Raw genomic sequence first — 22,435 nt, forward strand, 5'->3', positions numbered from 1 at the left:
CCCTGGGGTAGCTGCGAGTCGGACACAACTGAGTCGCTTCACTTTCACTTTTCACTTTCATGCATTGGAGAATACTCCAGTGTTCTTGCCTGGAGAATCCCAGGGACGGGGGAGCCTGGTGGGCTGCCGACTATGGAGTCGGACAAGACTTAAACGACTTAGCAGCAGCAGCTGGAAGCTACTCTAGGGGCAGAAGCGCCCTCTAGTGGTTCATTTAGACCAGTAATCTTTTTTTCTTACTGCTCTAGATAGAAGTGTTAATACAAAATAGCACTATCCACATCTTATTTTTAAAAGAAACAATTACAATTCACAGTTTAATTTAGAAGAATGTCATACATTTGAGTTAAATAAACCCAAACCATCTGCAGTCCAAGTTGGAGTTGCTATCATCATTACTAAGACTTTTTCCTGTAAATATATCATTTTCTGCCATACTGCCAATATTTATGTACATTCTGCCTCTTGAACAAATCGTTTTATTAAACTCAGAGGAAAGATGACTTGTAGGCCATCGCTGATCCAAGGCTGAAAAGTCTTCTCAATGCCATGTACAGTATAAACTCCTCGTATTTTCCATTCCTTGTTTCACTTGATTTTGTTGCCACTGGGTTTCCTCTGCCTGGGATTGTCCTCCCACCGTCATCATTTCCTCCTGATCTTCCAGACTACCTTCAGTCTCCCCTGCCATGCAGTCTCACCATACCCTGTGCTTTTTTCTCCCGCCTGCCATTTCCCCCAACTGCAATAATAATAGTCAGTTCTGCAATGACTGTTTAATGCCCGTTTCTTCTGGTAAATCTTGAGACGCGTAAGGGCTGAGTGTGGCTTTTTCACCACTGTCTCCTCAGCACTTGGTTCACTGAGCAGCACATCAAGAAACTATCCTGCAGAAGGCTCTTGCTTCCTCCCTATTAACCTATTTCAGATCCCACTGTGGAGGAGACTGCATTCAGAAATAAGATTTCTATTTCTTGAATACAATTTGCAATTGCTTTAGGTGCTCTTGCAACAGATGTTGCAATTTGTTACAGAATTGTGCCAGTTACTCTTTCAGTAGCTCAATCTACATTTTTGGGTAGCAAAACAACTCTTTACAAAGATGGTGGAGTTCTTAGATTTGACCCAGACCTTAACAGATCATTTTTTCCAAAACAGAAATAAAAGGCAATAAGATGCCAATACAGAGGGAAGAATAGAGACCATTTCATGTTGTACAGCTATATCCATGACTCTAAGCCACACAGTCCTACTTATTCCCAGATTTAGAAATATTCTGGCACCTCCAGGACTTCACTCAACAACAGCACCTATAAAATGGACACAGTGATAGTGTTTACCTACCTTGGACCTCTGGGCCATCCCGGCCTCATCTTTAGACACTGAGAAGAGGGGAATGGCCGGTTGTGAAATATCATACCACGGTTTCCTGGGTCCTAGACAGGTGACTTGGAATTGAGTGGGAACAGAGTAAAATCCTCTGAGCTGGAAATGGATCTTGTGTCCAAGTCTATCTGGAAAGTCTATTATCATCTTGTCAACTCAAACCCCCAAGCCCTCACCCCCACTCTAAATAGTTTAACCTCTTGGTATTATAATTTTGGAGTAGTCTTTTTGTTGTGGGTCCCTGAAAGAGGGTCTCTTCTATTGCTTGCCCAAAGGTAGCAGGGTTTTCCTAAGATCACAACTTGAACATTTAATGGAGATGTATATGATGATTAACCCCACTTAAGGGGAATTTCTTTTATTTGGAATACCTTCAGATTAAATATCAGATTGAATACAAACACACATGAACATATTTCTTGCATGTTCTCTCAAACTTGCTGCTCCTTTCTCTTGTGAGGCTCTTGTTGATGTTGTTCATGTGGATGGCCTCTTGTTAATGCTTCAAGTCTCATTCTACATGTCAATTACTCGGAGAGGCTTGGCCAGACCAACCAGTCTAATTAGTCCCCTCCTCCTTCACTTTCACAGATCCTGTTATTTTCCTTCATACAATTTATCACAAGTCTTCATGTATTTATTATGTTCATTCACTTAATTCTATCAATTCTACCAGACTGTAAGATTCCCACGGGCAAGGACCTTATTTGTTTTGCTCACTTTTGTATTTCTGGGACCTAGCACGGGTGTAGGTACCGACATATAGTAGGTACTTCATTTAAAATTTCTAAATAAATGAGTGAATATTTCTTGGTTGTTTCACTTATACTTGTTCCTTCTACGGCGTTTTAGTTTCTGCTATTGCACTGTAACCCCAGTGAGATAGAAGAAAATTATAGTGCCCCTTTCCCTCCATCACTGAGTGCTCAGATGGCGATGCCTTTGTGGAGAAGCTACTTGCTGGCTTCTCCTGGGCGGCTGTCATGTACACAAAGGTGAACAATAATTCTATTCGTAATAGCATGATTGAGACAGTCAGAAGAGCTGTCAGAAATGCTTTAAGAGTTACACTGATTGGGCTCTTGGGCACCCGCAGCTGCAAACTACTGACATAACAATTAAGTGAGAATGAGCAGAATGTTGAAAAGAGGGGTGTGTGTGAAATGAAATTCGGACGTAATTCTTCCCTGCCGCTAGGAAACTGAGCTTCTTGCAGCAACGCCTCTGCCCAGTGGGGGGCGGCAGCATCCCACTCCCTGAGGATGTGTAGGTGGCAGGAGCAATTCGCGTTCAGAATCTTTTGACTCTACCCGCTCACCGTAGCGCCTTAGCCCGCTCGAGTTTCAATGCGCGTTGTGGTTTGCCGAAGCTGAGCCCTATACACCGCCCGCTGCTTTCCGGATCATGGCTTCTCCGAGTTCCTTCACCTACTGTTGCCCTCCATCTTCCTCCCCTGTCTGGTCAGAGCCGCTGTACAGTCTGAGGCCAGAGCACGCGCGGGAGCGGTTGCAGGACGACTCGGTGGAAACAGTCACGTCCATAGAACAGGTGAGGTGGCTTGACTGGGCGAGGCGCCCGCGCGCGGGCTTCTGGGAGCGGGAGTCCGGTCTTCAGGGCTGCTGGGGCGCGGAACTCACCTGGGAACTACAGCTCCCACGGTGCACCGCGGCGCTTCCCCTTTGGGAAGCTCCGGGCGCCCAGGCTTGGGCTGGGGGAGTCGAGGTTTTTTGGGCCAGGTTGGGGAGGGGTCGATGTCAAAGCTGGGGCGAGAGAACCGTACCTAAGCCTTGGGGAGCAGAGAGAATCTTGTTCTGTACCTGGAGGATTGAAGCAGCCCAAGCGGATTTACAGCCCACTCCTTTCTGCCTGACATTGGGAGGTTCTCTGATGGAGAGTTCACTTTCTACAGCCTGATTGTAGTTGTGGGACAAAGAAGGGGAAGAGAATTGGCCAGAACGTGGTCATGCCGTTCTGTTGTAGGAAGTGGGGAGGGGGGGGGGAACCTTTGTAGCGCCTGATAGTGGGCTTTTGCATAACCCTCGGAAATGAATTGTCCAAGGAGACACGTGTGCTGACAGAGCCAGAGACTTTACTGATACTGAGAAGGGGTGCCTGGGTGGAGAGCAGCAGGGTAACGGAACCCAGGGGAACTGGTCTGCCACGTGTGGCTCACAGTTTCAGGTTTTATGGTAATGGGGTTAGTTTCTAGGTTGTCTGTGACCAGTCGTGTTGCTTGGTTCATAGCCTAACTCAGGGTCTTTTTTTGGCATGCATCTCTCAGCCAACATGGATTCCAGGGAGAAGGACTCTGGGAGGTTGGTCTTCTCTATCGTTGAGCCCCTCTTGAAGTCTCCTGGTTAGTTTTTGTCTGAAGCATCACGTTCCTTATGGGGACCTCATGTTGGCCAAGGTGGGTGATTTTGGTCAACACTTCCCTAACAACTCCCCCCTGAGACACTTCATACTCAAGATACTTCTTGGGAATTGGGGCAGAGGTTTCTTTCTTCTGTAGCTACTGCCTATTGGGAGTGGGCACCGTCTTATCTAGTAGAGTAGAAATCTCTCTCCGCCTGATCTAAATCTAGGTATTCTGTGTCTGAAACTGAGTTCGACTCTCATAGTTAACAAGAGTTTGGCCTGAAACTGTTCGTATCTGTCAGAGAGGAACCTTGTAAGCAGATGAAACAGACAGGGGCTAAACAGGAAGCCTAACAGGGTGTTCATTGCCCGGCCCAGAAAAGAAAGGCAACATTTGGGGTGAGGTCTGCAGTGTGTGACTTTCTTCTGATTGGTGGGTGGTGAGGTAACCGGGTGGTACTCCAGGAGTCTTGGGCTCAGCCTGAAGTTACCATCCTCCACTTGGGGGGTGGGGGTGTGTGTGTGTGTTGGGGGCAGTTTGTCAGAAGAACTCAAAAGATACAGATATGCATGCTCCTAGAGTAGGAACCAGGACCCTGCCCCAAGGCTGTCCCACCACTTGACTGTTCCTCCCTTGTTTCTGCATCCTCTCCCTTCCCTGATTAGCAACTGTTTGAATCTGCCCTTTGGAACTCAGTGAAGGTCAAGGAGGCTGAATGAAACCTATAACCTACGAATGAGAAACGGCAAACAGAAAGGATTTGTACTCGGGAGCCCCACAGATTCCTGCTCAGGTTCAGTCCCCTCTTTGATACTCCTCAGTCTTTCAGGGAATGGGACAACAATAACTGTGGCAAAATCCTGTTGAAATGTCTTGTCTCTATTCAGGGACTAGACACTGAATTGGAAATGTTTCTGAGTTCCAGGTACTGGATCTGAGTCTCTTCTTATTAAGGTCTCAATCCTTTGGTCCACCATTCTGGTGTAACAGACTTAATTAGAAGTAATTAGAGGAGTGAAAGCTGGAATAGACAAAATAAATCTCATTCCCTGAGGTATTTAGCAGAATAAGCTTGAAACCCTTTCTGGACCTTGCACCTTTGGGAGACTTGTAACCAGTTGTCTAATTGTACCTAAGTAAGTTTTAACTTCTGATGTAGTATTAACATACACATAACAGGAGCTATTGGCCGCTACACACATGTTTCTTCTTTTTCTTTTTTTTTTCCATTTATTTTTATTAGTTGGAGGCTAATTACTTTACATCATTGCAGTGGTTTTTGTCATACATTGAAATGAATTAGCCATGGATTTACATGTATTCCCCATCCCGGTCCCCACTCCCACCTCCCTCTCCACCCGATCCCTCTGGGTCTTCCCAGTGCACCAGGCCCGAGCACTTGTCTCATGCATCCCAACCTGGGCTGGTGATCTGTTTCACCCTAGATAATATACATGTTTCGATTCTGTTTTCTTTTTCTTAATATCTGATCTAAAGCACTTTCATTTTTTAGTTACAAGAGGATACCTTGAAACCATAAGGTTGCAGCTGCCAGTCACCAGCGGACGTTGTTTTGAGAAATGCCTGCGGCATCCAATGTCTGACACAGCTCAGAAAGCTCAAGTTCTCAGCAGTACATGGCCTTGTCTGAAATCATGTCCATAATGCCTCCTAGTACTAATAACCTTAGGTGTCTTAACCACAGCTACTCCATTTTGACTTTCAGTTTCATTTTTCTCCTTAATTGGCCAAAGCAGATGTCACTGATAACAACTTTAGTGTTATCTAGGTATGAGATGATGTAAGAATTTGGGCTCATAAAATCTCTTGAATCTATAGCTATCTGAAGGCCTGTCAGTTTTTCCAGAGCACAGAGCACCTCATCCTTGATCTTCACACTGAACTCCTTTCAGGATGTGTTGAAGGTCAGTGGCCACAGTGCTCATTGACTTAATTGTTGCAGAGGCAGATGACAAGTGCCAATTTTTAGTTGGCAGGGCCCCGTCAGGGTCATAAATTCGACCATGTTTTGGGGGGCATTTCATAACCATTTTGTCCCACAGTGCTTGGAATGCTCATTTCCAGGTCTGGTGAAGGTTTCACTGATGGGCCACTCAGTGTGCTGTTACTGGACTAGGCCTTATTAACAGTGGCCAAAAGTCTCCAGACCACCTTAGGTCTCTTATGGTCCAGGAAAATATTCCTTCTTGTTGCTTCTTTCTGTATCTAGAGTTACACTTTTATAATCATTGATCTCACATGGAACTATGTATCATTTTATCAGAGGCTCAGTCACACATTTTGAAATGCAAGAAACAACAGTTTTGTAAAACAGGCAATATAAAAAAAATAGTACAGCTAGCAGTATTAGTAAGGTCACAAATTAAAATTTAAGTCAAGAACTTCTATTAGGTGCAGCCCAGTATATCCCAGGTCATCTGATTAATCTGCTTTGTATCAGTCTTTATCTTCAAGGGAAGTTATATATTGGCACTGTCCATAAAGCACCCAGCCTGATTTCCTAGTATTACTAGTCTGGTTATCCCTAGTAGTTTGGTGGTGCATTGTGTGCACGCTCAGTCATGTCCAACTCTTTGTGACCCCATGGACTGTAGCCTGCCAGGCTCCTCTGTCCGTGGAATTTTCCAAGCAAGAATACTGGAGTGGGTTGCCATTTCCTATTCCAGGGGATCTTCCTGACCCAGGGATCAAACCCGCATCTCCCATGTTTCCTTCATTGGCAGACAGATTTTTTATCACTGCACCACCTTGGAAACCTTTGTTACCAAAATAAGGGAGCCTTTACATTTAAATGACCATGACCTGATGTTCACCTTCTGGTTGCAGATCATGGAACATCTAATCAATCAAAGATAGATTACTGAGTTAAAGCTTCAGAAACAAAGTGTGCCTTTTTAATAATTCAATTAAACTTTGCAGCAATATAACATAACAGCAAGGAATTATCTGATAAGTGAATCTTAGTGAATATAAGCCTCAATAAACAGAATTTAGTATCTATTGGAACATCTTTTTCTCTAAAATCATTCTCATTTTTATCAAATATAGCCAAATCAAAATTAATTTGTCCTCAAATTAAATCTGATTGATTGACAAAAGTCCTCCCGAGGCCAGGAAAGCCACACCGAGGGCTTTTGTTACAGATTTTGCCTTGTAGATTTAAGTGAATTCCTCCCTTTTTGAAGTCCACATAATACCTTGAGATTCCTGCACCTGTTAGGAGGTGGCCTTCCTAATTTATCTGATGAAGTTGCTAGGAACCTAAGAGTTTCCAATCTCTAGAGAGCTCAGGTAGAGAGAAAAGAGAAGTGTTTTAATTCTGCTTGTAAAGGTATAATTTATGAATTTGCTGTAAGTCATAATTAGTTTGAAAGCATTTCTTATTTTTTAATTAATTATTAATTTTTGATCGTGCTGGGTCTTATTTGCTGTGGCTTATGGGCTCTAGAGCACAGGCTCAGCAGTTGCGGCACATGGGCTTTCGTTGCTCCATGGCATGTGGAATCCTCTCGGACAAGGGACTGAACCTGTGTCCCCTGCATTGGCAGGTGGATTTTTCTTATCCACTGTACCACCAGAGAAGTCTGAGAGTGTTTCTTTTTTTTTTCATTTATTTTTATTAGTTGGAGGCTAATTACTTTACAATATTGTAGTGGGTTTTGTCATACATTGACATGAATCAGCCATGGAGTTACATGTATTCCCCTTCCCAAAAATATGGAACGCTTCTCGAATTTGCGTGTCATCCTTGTGCAGGGGCCATGCTAATCTTCTCTGTATCGTTACAATTTTAGTATATGTGCTGCCCAAGCGAGCACCTGAGAGTGTTTCTTTATATCTGGAAAACACAGATTAAAAACTAATAATGTTTCAGACAGAAACCATAAAAATGGTAACCATGTTAATTAGTTTACTCAAACCTATGTAACTAATCCTTTTTGTTAACTTTTTATGAAGCCATCAGATTTTTTTATTAGGGTTTTTTTCTCTTACCCAGTTCCTCTGTATAATCTGAGATTTATCAGAGTACAATAACTGTCTATAAATCAGAGAAAGACTTAAAAAGTCATGGTTAAACATTTGATCACAATGTAATTGATGAGAGAAACTTAGTTACTGCTGTGATAAACATTTTAAAATTACAGCTTAAATTATAACATGATATCAGGATGTTGTGCTAAGTCACTTCAGTCATGTCTGACTCTGACCCCATGGACTGTAGCCCGCCACGGGCTTCAGTCTTCTGTCCACGGGGTTTTCCAGGCAAGAATACTGGAGTCGGTTGCCATGCCCTCCTCCAGGGAATCTTCCACACCCAGGGACCGAACACACGTCTCTTACATTGGCAGGTGGGTCCTTTGCCACTAGCACCACCTGGGCAGCCCGATATCAGGACATACTCAAATTTTAAAAAATTATACAATTTTTAGAATGTCTATATTAATAATATTTATTCATACAGTATATTCTAAGTAGGTTTATCACTCATGTGACAATGCTCACCATGTAATTAATATATCAAATACTACTAGTTAAATATTTATCTCCAAGATACCTCAGAGACCCTCTAAAATATCCCAAAGTTAGCTGGAGGTCAAAGAACTTTCATCAAAATTTGGTATTTGGGAAGTTTATCAAAAAGTTTAAAACATTTGGTCAAGTAAGAGCATAGGTCACTGGGAGATAATACTTACTCCCTAACCAAAGTTGCTAGAGATTTCAACAGCAAATGCAGGCTGCTTAAAGGCACAGAAACTCACACAACCTGTTATCAAAACAGATTCCAAGGAAACTTTGTTTTCTTAATAGAGAGTGAAAAGCAAATCTAGTCTTACACCAGCTTGCTTTTAACAGCAAAATTCAATTAACTTCAGTCTAAACATAGCCAATCCTGACCATCCTCAGGATGGTCTGTATCCATATTAGTCTGTTCCCCATGCTCTTCTCAGTACAGAAACACAGCTCTAAGACAGACTCACTTTCTTTTCCCCTAATAAAATGCAATTCCATTCCTCATACCTTGTTCATTGAAAACACACATCTCACTTTCCTACTGTATACTGAAATTCTTCCCTAATTACATATTTAAATTATAGAGTCCTCAACTCTTAAAAACCTTAATTTCTAGTGAAAACTGAGAAAGTAACCAATTGTGATGTCTTCTAAATTAATATTCTGTAGATTGGTGAGCATAAATGCCTGTGATAGTTTCTAAAAACATTTGCTTTTTAAAAATATTTATTAAAAAATTATTTATTTACTATTTATTTGACTTCTATCAAACCTAGGTACAATAAGGGCATTATACTTTAATAACTCAAAAGACTTGTCTGTATTAATTAACAAACAAGGTTTAATACCCAATACTAATTTAATACTGAATATTTCCCAGTTCTTGTAAACCTGAAATTAATTCTGACCAGTAATTTTCTGTATTTTTGAGAACTTACATAAGCACTTAATTTTCTTTAAGCCAATTAAGTAGAGCTCATTGACAGATTAATTTTGTTGATACCATTTGATAATTTGGATGGTATTTGATAATACCATCCAAAGGTAAGGACGTATAAATATATGTGTGTGTGTGTTTGTGTGTATGTATATATATATATAAAATGTACACTGACATGTAGACAGATACAACCAGAGAACTCATAGATTCATTTTTTTAGCTTAGTCATGAATCAGGTATTAACAACATAAAATTCAGTAGCTTCTTTCCTCTTTTTTTTCTTCCCCCTAAGTCTCAAGAATTAGTGATCATCTAGATAAGATAAATAATCCTGAGAGCCATGGTCTCAAGGCACAGGGTGAGAAAAGCAAGTTCTCCTAGAAGAATTTGTTCCTGCAAAGTCAGAATTCTGAAAAGATGTTTTATCAAACTTTCTTTTTCTAACCATATATACAAAAGTAACCAGTTCTGGAATTTTAAGAGTGTCACCTAAACCAGTTTCTCTGGAGTCTGAAGAATATCGTGGCTACACAGGACTATAATAAAGTATCATCTTAATTAAAATAAAATCTTAATCTTAATAAAATATCGTCTTCTTCACAGGCTCATAGGTAAAATCCTTCTAGTCAGACAGCATTCATCTAAGAGGGCTCTACAGTGGACAGAACCAGACTTGCCCATGTCACAAAGCAGAATGGCCATCATAAATCACAACACAGGACACAAAATAGAAAACACACATAGGCACAGTTTCGTAATCAGACACTTCCTTCATCACAAGATTGCAGTCTCTCAGAAAACCTCCTACAGAGACACAAAACTTCAGATCTCAGAAAACCTCCTACAGAGACCCAAAACTTCAGTACTGACAAACAGTAAATGGAGATAGCTTATATTGTCAAAGATTTCAAAGGGAGGAAAGGAGGGCAGATTGAAAGAAGAGGGGAAGGAGGCAGGACAGAAAAGGGTGGCCTTATGGATGTCTCCTGACACCTACAGATGCCCAGGCACTATAGGAACTTTTCCTGGGCTTATAGGAAGGAAGGATGGGAACTTGGCCCTTTCAGAAACCAGATAAGATCATTGGAGTTCTCTGCCCGCCAGAGGTGATCAGGCTCCGTCCCTCAGCTCAGGCTGAGGCCCTTCAATCAGACTTCTGTGTCCAGTACCAGGACAGAAGAAAGGAGGGTAGGATAGGAGGGATTGAAAAGAGAAAAGAGAGAGGGAAGAGAAAAAAGGTCAACAAAATTTCTTGTTTGTTACCTGGTTGGGGCACTCTGGCCAATCATCTGCATCAGGGGGAGACCAGGGACAAAAGGGCTCTGGTAGCAGCTGCTGGGTCTGGTTTGTGGCAAGTGAGCTGGTCCCTGAGTTCCCCAAGTGGTCAGGCTGTCAATCATAGCAAAGGGGTCCCACCAGAGTTGCCTGTTGTTACAGGAAGGGGGACCCCTTCTAGGGCCTGAGAGTGGACTCTTATCTAACACTCAGAATTGTTCAAGGAGGCACATCTGCTGACAAGGCAAGAAACTTTATTGGGAGGAGGCATCTGGGTGGAGAGTAGTAGGGTCAAGGAACCTAGAAGAACTGCTCTGCCACGTGGCTCGTGGTCTCAGGTTTTATGGTCATAGGGTTAGTTTACAGATTGTCTGGCTAATCATCTTGCTTGCCCCGTAGTCTGATTCAGGGTCCTTCCTGGTGGCACATGCATCTCTCAGCCAAGGTGGATTCCAGGGAGAAGGACTCTGGGAGACTGGCCATCTCCTTCCTCTTTTGGCCCCTCCTGAATTCTCCTAGTTAGTTTTTGGTTGAAGCACCATGTGCCTTATTGGGACCTCCTTTTGTGAGACAGCTTGGGCAAGTGGGCTTGGCCAAGGTGGGTGATTTTGGTCAACAGTTCCCCAACAGTTCCAGGTTCTGTTTAATTTCTGAGCTGCAGTGCCAGATTTGAGGCCTGCCTCATGGGTGGGCATTTTAGTAGTTTTTCTATCATATGAGCACCAGTAATGTCTTGGACAAATTGTTGAATGCTGGGAATACAAAGAAATAAAATAGTCACTGATCTTGAGCACTGCAGAGCCTGGCTAGGGTGGACAGACTGGAGAATAATACAGTTTGCTGCTGCTGCTAAGTCGCTTCAGTCGTGTTCGACTCTGTGTGACCCCATAGACGGCAGCCCACCAGGCTCCCCCGACCCTGGGATTCCCCAGGCAAGAGTACTGGAGTGGGTTGCCATTTCCTTCTCCAATGCATGAAAGTGAAAAGTGAAAGTGAAGTTGCTCAGTCGTGTCTGACTCTTAGCAACCCCATGGACTGCAGCCCACAAGGCTCCTCCGTCCATGGGATTTTCTAGGCAAGAGTACTGGAGTGGGGTGCCATTGCCTTCTCCGAATACTGTTTGGGAAGTACTGTAATAAGACTATGAGTTTTGGACTTCTTGCCATTCACTGAAGCCTTGAAGTAGATGGAACCTGTCACTTTGAAATGTGTTTGGGGATGAGTAGTGAACTATGGTTTTGTTTTTCTTCTCATCCTCCAATTGGAATTGTTCCCAAGTTAGTCATTGTGGAAATGCTTACCCATCTGTCACTAGAAATGATCAGATGATTCTTTTTAGCACCAACAAATAAGCATCAGGCTGCTTTCTAAAATAAGATCTCTTGGTAACATTAGTCTCCAGGCTTAACTTTTGATTTTCATACCTGAGGTTGGAAGCCTCAATTTTGGTAAAATTAATAATGATAAGTATTATATAGTATTGACTATAAGTATTGACTGTAATAGCAAAACAAGGGTTTGAATACACACTTCTACATTCAGTAGGAGAGGGAACATTTTAACTGGAGATCTAAGCTTCATGGGTTTTAGGGTAGAAAGGGAACTTACCTTTTGAATCTGGCTTCCCAGGTTAGTTAGCCCACCGGTGTATCCTCCTACAGAAGTCTTTTGCAAAAGATTGAAGAGAAATCTCCCATCAACAAAAAAGCTCCAGGATCTTGGCAGTATTCCTAAGTAATGGATTGTTGAATTGATCCAGGTCAAGCCTTTTTCTTTTTATCTGACCTAAGACTATACTGAAGGGTCACCTTTTGTGCAGTTAATTGAATTGACCCAGCAGGTAAGGCTATGGATAGATAAGATGTTAGTGGAGAAAAGGGAATCAGAATTTGGTCTAATTTACAGAGGAGAACGGAGACGTCCATGGTTAGAGGGGCAAGTCAAAAAAAGGAACGTTATCGGGAACTTTATTGATTTGTGCTTTCCCTTTTACCTGCACTACTTTTTTTTCAGTTGAGCCCCTGTTAGTTTCTATCAGGGAAAAGCCAGCTCTTACATTCTAAGTGCTTGATACAGAAATGGATGCAACACAGTACTGGTCTACACAAGTGTTGGCCAAGGTCTGGACCAGGTGTGGAAACTAGGTTCTGATATGGAACATTGGTACTATTAGGATGTCTTTCAAATCTAGGCCCAACTGTGTGGTGGAGAGTAAAGCATCTTATGTTTCTTTTTCATATTCTTATTCCAGCTTATGCTTTAAGTCTAGGATAAACAGTTCCAGATCATGGGAAGATAACATAGTATCTCATTCTCATAGCTGTCTCAGTAGTTTTAATAATCATTATAGTGTCCATTTATTGGGCATATATTTTCCATACCCACTATATCATTCAATTCTTATGCATTTAATAGATGAGAAGACTGAGTCTTAGAGAAGGACCAGGTTGTCAGGTTAATGATTATATAGTCATAGAAAAAACAACCTTGCTAGGAGTTGTTTACAGAAGATACTACTGTTATTCCTTTGGTTTTGCCTGAAGATTCCATTTATACTTAGGGATTTACTGACAGAGCTCAATTTTGTGCCATTGCCAGTAAAACAAGTCCTTGTCACCTGCTTCCCATCTGATTATCAGGAGACTATTTGCTTAACAATAATTTGAGAAGAGAAGTTAAACTTCTCAACAGTGGGAAGAGTCCTTAGCTCTGAGTTCTTCATTGCATTCATTCATTTTTTTATTCACCCAACAAATACTTGAGTGCTTTCTTTGTGCCAGGCACTATTCTAGATGCTGGACATAAGGGAGTGAATAAAAGAAGCTGAGTTGATGCCTTTATGAAACTTTTGTTCTAGGCTGGGAAAGCAGTCAGTTAAAAAGGAGAAAAAAAAATGTGTCTGTCCATCCATCTTTATCTAATGTTAGCGAGAAGTGCTGTGAAGAAAAATTAAGCACCATAAGGGAGATAGAATGTGTCAGGGATGGATAGGGTAGGAGCAGGTGAGGTTTTTATATACCGTGGTAATAAAGGAAGCTGCTGCTGATGTGATGTTTTGACTGAGGGAACAAGCGATGCCTGTATTTGGGGGGAAAGCATTCTGGGCAGAGAAGGCAGCAGGTACAGGGGAGCTGAGGCAGGGGTGTGCCTGGTGAGTGGAGGGCCGCTGAGCAGAGAGGTTGGCAAGTGGAATAGGGGCTGAAGTTGGATCTTGTCTTCCAGATATTCTGGTTGAGATGGGAAGCCATTTGGCTGAATAGCTTCCATTTACCTCCCCGGTCACTCCACCTTTTTCTAACCTGCTCTGTAGATGTGCCCCAGGAGGCGGGCCTGCGCTGACAGGCAGCCTTGCTTTCTGACTTCTGGTTGCATTTGCCCACAGGGAAATCGGGGCTGAGTGAGAGAGGAGGAGATGGGCGTAGGGCTTCTCTTCTCCAGGCATTGTGTGGGCAGGGCTGTCTCTAGGCTTAAGGCCAATCCCTAATTCCGTGTCTCCTCCGTGGAGCCCCCTGTCTCCTTCCCACGCCTTGTCTTCATACTTTAGGTCCTGAAGGGGGCGAGGGGCCCCTTTGCTGGTAGCCCCGTGTCGTGATAGGGACTCTCCTTAGATCGCCCACTTCGAATGTGCCCTCTGTTCCCTGCCAGGAGTCAGACTGATCTGTGGCTGAGGTTTTGCCACAATCTTTTGAGTGTTTCAACAGGCCCATTTAGGTCCCTGTCAAGAGTAGACTGTGAGGAGGCCAGCGTCGGGGCAGGGAAACCAGTTAGGCGGCTATTGCAATATTGATGGTGGCTTTGCTCAGGGCTGTGGTGGTGGAGGTAATGAGCAGTGCTGAGATTCTGGGTATCTTTTGGAGGTCTCTGACTTGACAAGCTGTTTTACTTCCCAGCAAACTGATGAGCTTGATGTTCAGAGGACCCTTCATGACCACAAAGCTAGATGTTGTTGTATTATTAGTGATCGTCTTCCTTTTTGTGGCAGCTGCAGCCACCCCACTGCAAATGCGCCGTAATTCAGGCTGGTAGGGTAGTTCCAGTACAGTCTCAGAGGGAGCAGGCTGACCAAAAACAGTTGCTACTGAAGATACCACTCCCATTTTCCTTTTAGACAGCCCTTGAACAGAGGCAAAAGCATTCTCCCCTTTGAAATGGCACGACGTCATTAGACGACATTCAGTCAAGTAACAGTCAATTCTGAGGGAAATCTAGAATTATTTGTTGTTGTTCCATTGCTCTGTTGTGTCCGACGCTTTGTGAACCCATGTACTGCAGCACTCCAGGCTCCCCTCAGTTCAGTTCAGTTCAGTCACTCTGTCGTGTCCAACTCCTTGCAACCCCATGGACTGTAGCATGCCAGGCCTCCCTGTCCATCACCAACTCCCAGAGTTTACTCAAATGCATGTCCATTAAGTCGGTGATGTCATCTAACCATCTCATCCTCTGTCATCCCCTTCTCCTCCTGCCCTTAATCTTTCCCAACATCAGGGTCTTTTCAAATGAGTCAGTTCTTCACATCAGGTGGCCAAAATATTGGAGTTTCAGCTTCAACATCTGTCCTTCCCATAAAGACCCAGGACTGATTTCCTTTAGGATGGACTGGTTTGGATCTCCTTGCAGTCCAAGGGACTCTAAAGAGTCTTCTCCAACACCACAGTTTGAAAGCATCAATTCTTCTGTGCTCAGCTTTCCTTATAGTCCAACTCTCACATCCATACATTACCACTGGAAAAACCATAGCATTGACTAGATGGACCTTTGTTGACAAAATAGTGTCTTTGCTTTTTAGTATGCTGTCTAGGTTGGTCATAACTTTTCTTCCAAGGAGTAAGCGTCTTTTAATTTCATGGCTGCAATCACCATCTGCAGTGATTTTGGGGCCCCCCAAAATAAAATCAGCCACTGTTTCCACTGTTTCCCCATCTATTTGCCATGAAGTGATGGGACCAGATGCCATGATCTTAGTTTTCTGAATGTTGAGCTTTAAGCCAACTTTTTCACTCTCCTCTTTCACTTTCATCAAGAGGCTCTTTAGTTCTTCTTCACTTTCTGCCATAAGGGTGGTGTCATCTGCATATCTGAGGTTATTGATATTTCTCCCAGCAATTCCAGCTTGTGCTTCATCCAGCCCAGCGTTTCTCATGATGTACTCTGCATATAAGTTAAATAAGCAGGGTGACAATATATAGCTTCCCTGTCCTTCATCATGTCTTGGAGTTTGTGCAAACTCATGTCCGTTGAGTCGGTGATGAATTCTTTTCTCTTAGGGGAAAAAAAAAAAAAAAAAGAATACTCCTGAAGCAATCATAGAATGACTCACAAGAGCATATAATGAAGTGCTCAATTCTGACTGCATTGTGCGAGGTTTCAGGGAGTGGAAGCTAATCTGTTGTGGGCTGAGGGAGTCAGAACAACTTCATGGAGGATGTGGATGGGGTCGGACTGTAAAAATGGAGTTTGAGGGGCAGCCATTCCAGCTTGAGGAGCCCTTAAGAGGGAAGACTTACCAGGTTGGCTGAGGTAGGGAATTAGGTCAACTGGATTGCAGGGGGCTGATCTAATGATAGATGGGGAAGAGGGGAAGGTAGAATGGGATGAAGAGAGCCAGGCCGAAGAGCGGGCTGCAAGTGACAGGCATTGCACTACTGCAGATCCTGAAGGAGGGAGCACTGGGAATACAGGAATGAATCCTGAACTCCTGCTGATGACTTGTTTCAAGTTCTAGTCTCTGAAAGATTATTAAATGGAAGTGGAACAAGTTCCTATATATGGTCAAACTAACTAGTTTTTTATGCTTCTGATAAAAGGGACCAGAGCTTTGCTTGTTAAATGCTTAGTAGGCTAGTTATGTGAATCAATTTTATTTTATTGAAATTCAGCATATATCATGGTTGCTCAACTATAAGAAAGTGCAAATATCAAAATCTCCCAGTTTTCCTTTTAAAAAGCTCCCTAAAGTGCTTTTTGGAGTATACTTGTATACACATACTTGTAGGAGCTGAAGCTCCAATACTTTGGCCACCTGATGGGATAAGCCAACTCATTGGAAAAGAGCCTGATGCTGGCTGGGAAAGATTGAGGGCAGGAGAAGAGGGGGATGACAGGATGAGATGATTGGATGGCATCACTGACACAAGAGACATGAATTTGAGCAAACTCCAGGAGATAGTGAAGGCCAGGGAAGCCTGGCGTGCTGCTGACCACGGTATCGCCAAGAATTGGACCCGACTTAGCAACTGGACAAGAACAAACAAACCAAAAGCCTACTGACAAGATTTACATTTTAAATTTAGGTATCTATACTATTTTAAATCACAATATTAACACTAATTTAGAAATACTGTTCTTTCTCCTCCTCATATTCATAAAACATTGTCTTCAAATTCTTCTTATCCAGTTTTGACCTTAATGTTTTTATTATCATTGGAGCTACACCTTAGATCTATGAATATGTTTTTGCAGGCCACACTTTTAGTTTTTTGAGATACGTCCCTTTTGAATATGGAAAAGACACTGAATATTTTATCACAAGTTACAATTATTATTATTTTACAATGTGTCCAGTTGGTGCATGTCTTTGATCTTCACAATTTAAACTTTATTACTTTTTAAAGGGATCTTTGAAAGGATTTACAGTGGCAGTTTACACATGGCAGTGTGAGCTCATATCCCTAGGCATTAAATCTGTGTTTAATTTGTCTTCTTTCATTGATACCATCAGCTGACCTCTGTAGGCAGTCAAAACCAACCTTAACTGAGGTTCTTTTAGACTGATGTATCAACCCCAACTGATTCATATTCAAAATAAAGAATTGAAAGAACTCCCCACAGCAAGAGTTACTTTGTAAGTATTTCCTATAAGGTGACTTGTTTTCTCTGAGGGATAATTTTTTTAGGATGAATCCTTTTCTTATATTTAATCTATTAGTGATTCTTTTACCACTTCTTTAGCATTTGCGTGAATTTCAGGCAGCAACTCTGCTTTCTGGAATGGGCCTTCTCTGGGAGAGGGGGAGATGTAGGGAGAAGGGAAGTGATGATCTATGATATGAAAGTTGGTACAGCATGAGGTTTTCTTTAGATAGAAGCTGTGAAAGAGAAAGTAGCAAATGTATGAGTTGTTGTTTTTTTTTTAACCGCTCGGCTATGAATGGAAATTATTCTGTGCTTCCGATTGAACTTCTAGAAAAATTCCATGAGCTGTCTTTTAGACAGAGCTGTCGAGAATGCAGGCAGATGGCTAGAACTGCATTTGTATTGCCATGGCACCTAAGTCTTGGGGACTTGGGGGCAGTCACTGCATCTCTGACCCCTAGATTCTCACATAGTCTCTCCATTGTTGAAAACCACAAACTGATACACATATTAGTTTATATCATGTAAATAGACTATGCATACACACATATATATTTAATAATTCATATTATATAAAGTTACATGTTCATATACATCCATTTAAATATATAGTAGGGAAGGAAAACATCTTTTCCAGTACCCAGCTTAGATTCTCCAGATGGGGCCCTGTAAATTAGACTGATCAAAAATAAATTAACAAGAGAAAAATAAACAGAAATTTATTGACATGTGCATTGTGTATGTACACATGGGAACACCCACTGATGGGTCACCGAAGGGTAATTATATGCTCTTATATGCCACCTTAGGATAAAACAAAGACAGGGTTTTAGGCTTTGGGGCTGGGGAGACAACTCATGGGAACGATCCAGGAAAAGTATGGTAAACAAGAGTTGTTTAGTTAGGTTTGCCATTCAGATTTAAGTCAGTGCCTTCTCCATTGATTAGAGTTGTTAGGAGTCCTCCACTCCCTGGTATGGAGAGGGAGATATCTTTACAAAAGGAAACTTAATGCCTTGTTTTTAGAGCTTTTTCTTCATCTCCTGGTTATCAGTGGCCTTTAGCTCAAAATAATCCATATACCAGAAATGTCTATTTTGGGATGGCATATCCTGGGACTCCTCAATATGTGTAATCTGACTTCAGTAAACTTAAAACCATTTGTCCATAGAAACGCCTGGCCTGTGCCCTGTCAGAAGCAGGGGTAAACTTTTGACAAATGAGTAGACTTGACTCTGAACTCTTGTGCTCCTTTTTGCCATATCCTAAGTGACCAATTGCCTCACGACTGGAGGAAGTGAGAGGTGTATTGTTGGGACTAAGTTATGCTGCACATTAAGAGGTTTGGGAGGGCAGACAAGGGTTTCTCCAGGTGTATCCCCATTGCAGGGTGAGGCTTGCTGGGTTGTAGGGTCTGTGTCTTCTCAGTGTGATTACCTCTACCGTGCTGCCCTCCACAGTGGCTCCAGCAGTTTAAGCGTTAATTAGTGGTGTGCTCAGAGCAGGCAATGGCACCCCGCTCCAGTACTCTTGCCTGGAAAGTCCCATGGACGGAGGAGCCTGGTAGGCTGGAGACCATGGGGTCGCTAAGAGTCTGAAATGACTGAGCGACTTCACTTTCACTTTTCACTTTCATGCATTGGAGAAGGCAATGGCAACCCACTGCAGTGTTCTTGCCTGGAGAATCCCAGGGACGGGGGAGCCTGGTGGGCTGCCGTCTATGGGGTCGCACAGAGTCGGACACGACTGAAGTGACTTAGCAGCAGCAGCAGCTAGGGTGTACTACAATTAGTGGGACTTCCCTGCTGGCCCAGATAGTAAAGCATCTGCCTACAATGCAGGAGACCTGGGCTTGATCCCTGGATCGGGAAGATCCCCTGGAGAAGGAAATGGCAACCCACTCCAGTACTCTTGCCTGGAAAATCCCATGGATGGAGGAGCTTGGTAGGCTACAGTCCATGGGGTCGCAAAGAGATGGACACGACTGAGCAAATAATTAGTGGAGTTCTATTTTGCCCTATCTAAGGCAAAAGGGTGTTCTATCACCCTCTCTAAGACTTTATTGTCAACAGTCTTAATTTGGGGAAAATAGTATCTTTTACATACATTTCAAATATCTTCCCCTGGGCTCTTGTTTGCCTTTACTCTTGCTTATTTTTATTGTTGTTCTTTTTTTTCCCTTATAGTTTGGACTTTTAGAAGAAATCTTTGTCTGTTCCAAGAATATAAAGATATTCTCCTATGTGCTGTTTTAATCACTTGACTCAAGTTTCATGTTTGAGTTTAATCAACCTGGATTTTACTTATTTACTTTTAGGGTGTGAGGTCAGAAGGCAGTTTTTATTAGCAACACTTACTGTCCATGTTTTTTCCTTTAATATTGGATTTTCCCATCTCTGCCTTAAACCAAGTTTTCATATGTATATGAGCTGTTAGGAATTCTTTAATGAAAAATGCTGCTAAGGGGACTTCCCTGGCGGTCCAGTTGCTAAGACTTTGTACTCCCAATGCAGGGAGCCCAGGTTCAATCCCTTGGTCAGGGAACTAGATTCCACATGCCGTGGCTAAACACAGCTAAGACCCAGCATGGCCAAAAAAAAAAAAAAATGCTACTTGAGGACATTTCCTGAACATTATAGCACAGTAATGATGTGCATCTGACCTTTGAATGATGGAGGTTACTACTGGTAACATAGCCGTGGATCTGTAGGCCACTGGGATCTCTTTTCTAGTGTTCATTTTCGTTTATGATTTAAAGTTAATTTTCCTTCATTACTTTTGGAACACCTGATGTTAAAACAAGGTTTTCTAAAAAGGGAATTGGCAGTGAGGGCAGTGGGTCTCAAACCTGGCTGACCATTAGAATCCCCTGGGGAGTTTTGGTCTCCCCATCCCCTCCTCCAGGGTTGTACCCCCAACCAATTAAAACAGAAACCCCGGGGGTGGGACCCAGCCATCAGTATTTTTAAGCTCTTCTAATAGGCAGCCAGGGTTGAGAACCCATGGTTCATAAAGGATTCATAAAGGATCTCAGCCTTGGTAGAGAGGAACGCCAGCTGGTTACAGAGACTCGGTCAACTCTGACCGCCCGCTGAATCTTGTACTCAAAGTATTAGGCTATTTGTTCAGAGGAATGTTTTACTTTGTCACCTTTGTTTAACCTTTACTAGTTAGGAAGAAGAAAAGTGTGGTGAACAGTTGAAAAAAAAGATAGTTATAAATTAAGAAAGTCCTATTTGGAGTCAAACTCAAGCATCAGCCTCTGCGCTGAAATCCATCGTGACTGTTAAAGAAAACCTTTTTGATTTATCAAACATAAGCATGCGTCAGAATCCTCTGGAGGACTTGTTAAAAAGAATCTGCTGGGTGGGCCCTATCCTAGTAGTTTCTAATTCTATAAATCTATGACCTGAAAATTTATATTTTTAACAAGTTCAGCTTGGTTGCAGGTACACTGCCTCTGAGCTACTTGCTCTAAAGGCTTCTGTTGTTGGCTTTTTCCATTCTCCTAATGACGGACAACTGGGCCGTTGCCAGATTAGGGATATAATGAATAATGCTGTTATAAGCATTCTCAAAGAAGTCTTTTTATGATCATGTGCTTTCATGGGTTAAAAACCTGCAAGTGGAGTTGTTGGATCACAGGGTAGGTGTATGTTTAGTTCTAAATGAAACCACTGGCCTTTTCCAGAGTAATCGCACATGTTACACTCTCACCAGCAGTGTGTGACGGCTCTGGTTCCTTGACAGCCTTGCTAACATTTGGTGGTGTCCCTCTTTTCAACTTTAGTCATTCTGCTAGTGGATGCGGACGGGTATTGTTAAGGAAAAAACTATTCATGACACATGTTAAAGAAGACTTTATTCAAGGAGGACTACTATGATGGTGTTTTGCAGTGGGGGAGAGAGACTGGGCTCAAGTCTGAATGCAGCAAGGAAATTTGGGAATTGATAGCATTCTTTGGCATTGCCTTTCTTTGGGATTGGAAGGGAAAACTGACCTTTTCCAGTTCTGTGGCCCCTGCTGAGTTTTCCAGATTTGCTGGCATATTGAGTGTAGCACTTTCACAGCATCATCTTTTAGGATTTGAAATAGCTCAGCTGGAATTCTATCACCTCCACTAGCTTTGTTCATAGTGGTGCTTCCTAAGGCCCACTTGACTTCAGACTCCAGGATGTCTGGCTCTAGGTGAGTGATCACACCATCGTGGTTATCTGGGTCATGAAGATCTTTTTTAAATAGTTCTTTTTTGAACAGTTCTGTGTATTCTTGCCACATCTTTTTTTTTTTTTTCTATTTATTTTTATTAGTTGGAGGCTAATTACAATATTGTAGTGGTTTTTGCCATATATTGACATGAATCAGCCATGGATTTACACGTGTTCCCCATCCTGAACACCCCTCTCACCTCCCTCCCCATCCCATCCCTCTGGGTCATCCCAGTGTACCAGCCCTGAGCACTTGTCTCATGCATCCAACCTGGACTGGTGATCTGTTTCACACTTGATAATATACATGTTTCAATGCTTTTCTCTCAGAGCATCCCACCCTCGCCTTCTCCCATAGAGTCCAAAATTCTCTTCTATACATCTGTGTCTCTTTTTCTGTCTTGCATATAGGGTCATTGTTACCATCTTTCTAAATTCCATATATATGCGTTAATATACTGTATTGGTGTTTATCTTTCTGGCTTACTTTACTCTGCATAATGGGCTGCAGTTTCATCCATCTCATTAGAACTGATTCAAATGTATTCTTTGTAATGGCTGAGTAATATCCATTGTGTATATGTACCACAGCTTCCTTACCCATTCGTCTGCTGATGGGCATCTAGGTTGCTTCCATGTCCTGGCTATTATAAACAGTGCTGCGATGAACACTGGGGTGCACGTATCTCTTTCAGTTCTGGTTTCCTCGGTATGTATGCCCAGGAGTGGAATTCCTGGGTCATATGGCAGTTCTATTTCCAGTTTTTAAGGAATCTCCACACTGTTCTCCATAGTGGCTGTACTAGTTTGTATTCCCACCAACAGTGTAAGAGGGTTCCCTTTTCTCCACACCCTCTCCAGCATTTATTGCTTGTAGACTT

General features: G+C 42.5%; 1 protein-coding gene and 1 non-coding gene across 3 annotated transcripts in view; one reads left to right on the forward strand and one right to left on the reverse strand.

Annotated features, from left to right (window-relative positions):
• The first annotated feature begins 2,684 nt into the window (after positions 1 to 2,684).
• FNTB (farnesyltransferase, CAAX box, subunit beta) overlaps positions 2,685 to 22,435 on the forward strand; it is an 86,494-nt gene continuing 66,743 nt past the window's right edge. Inside the window, exon 1 of one of the 2 annotated variants that reach the window (XM_020879193.2) lies at positions 2,685 to 2,934. In XM_020879193.2, the coding sequence (XP_020734852.1) occupies positions 2,791 to 2,934 (144 nt within the window). In that variant the 5' untranslated portion in view covers positions 2,685 to 2,790. Of the gene's footprint in view, positions 2,935 to 3,685; positions 3,797 to 22,435 lie in introns of those variants that run through there. The other variant, XM_070469486.1, reaches the window with a different exon arrangement.
• LOC139035829 (U6 spliceosomal RNA) lies at positions 7,478 to 7,584 on the reverse strand. Its single transcript, XR_011488533.1, has one exon. It is a non-coding gene; the product is annotated as a U6 spliceosomal RNA (small nuclear RNA).

The sequence above is a fragment of the Odocoileus virginianus genome, chromosome 6, assembly GCF_023699985.2.
Source record: "Odocoileus virginianus isolate 20LAN1187 ecotype Illinois chromosome 6, Ovbor_1.2, whole genome shotgun sequence".
NCBI lineage: Eukaryota > Metazoa > Chordata > Mammalia > Artiodactyla > Cervidae > Odocoileus > Odocoileus virginianus.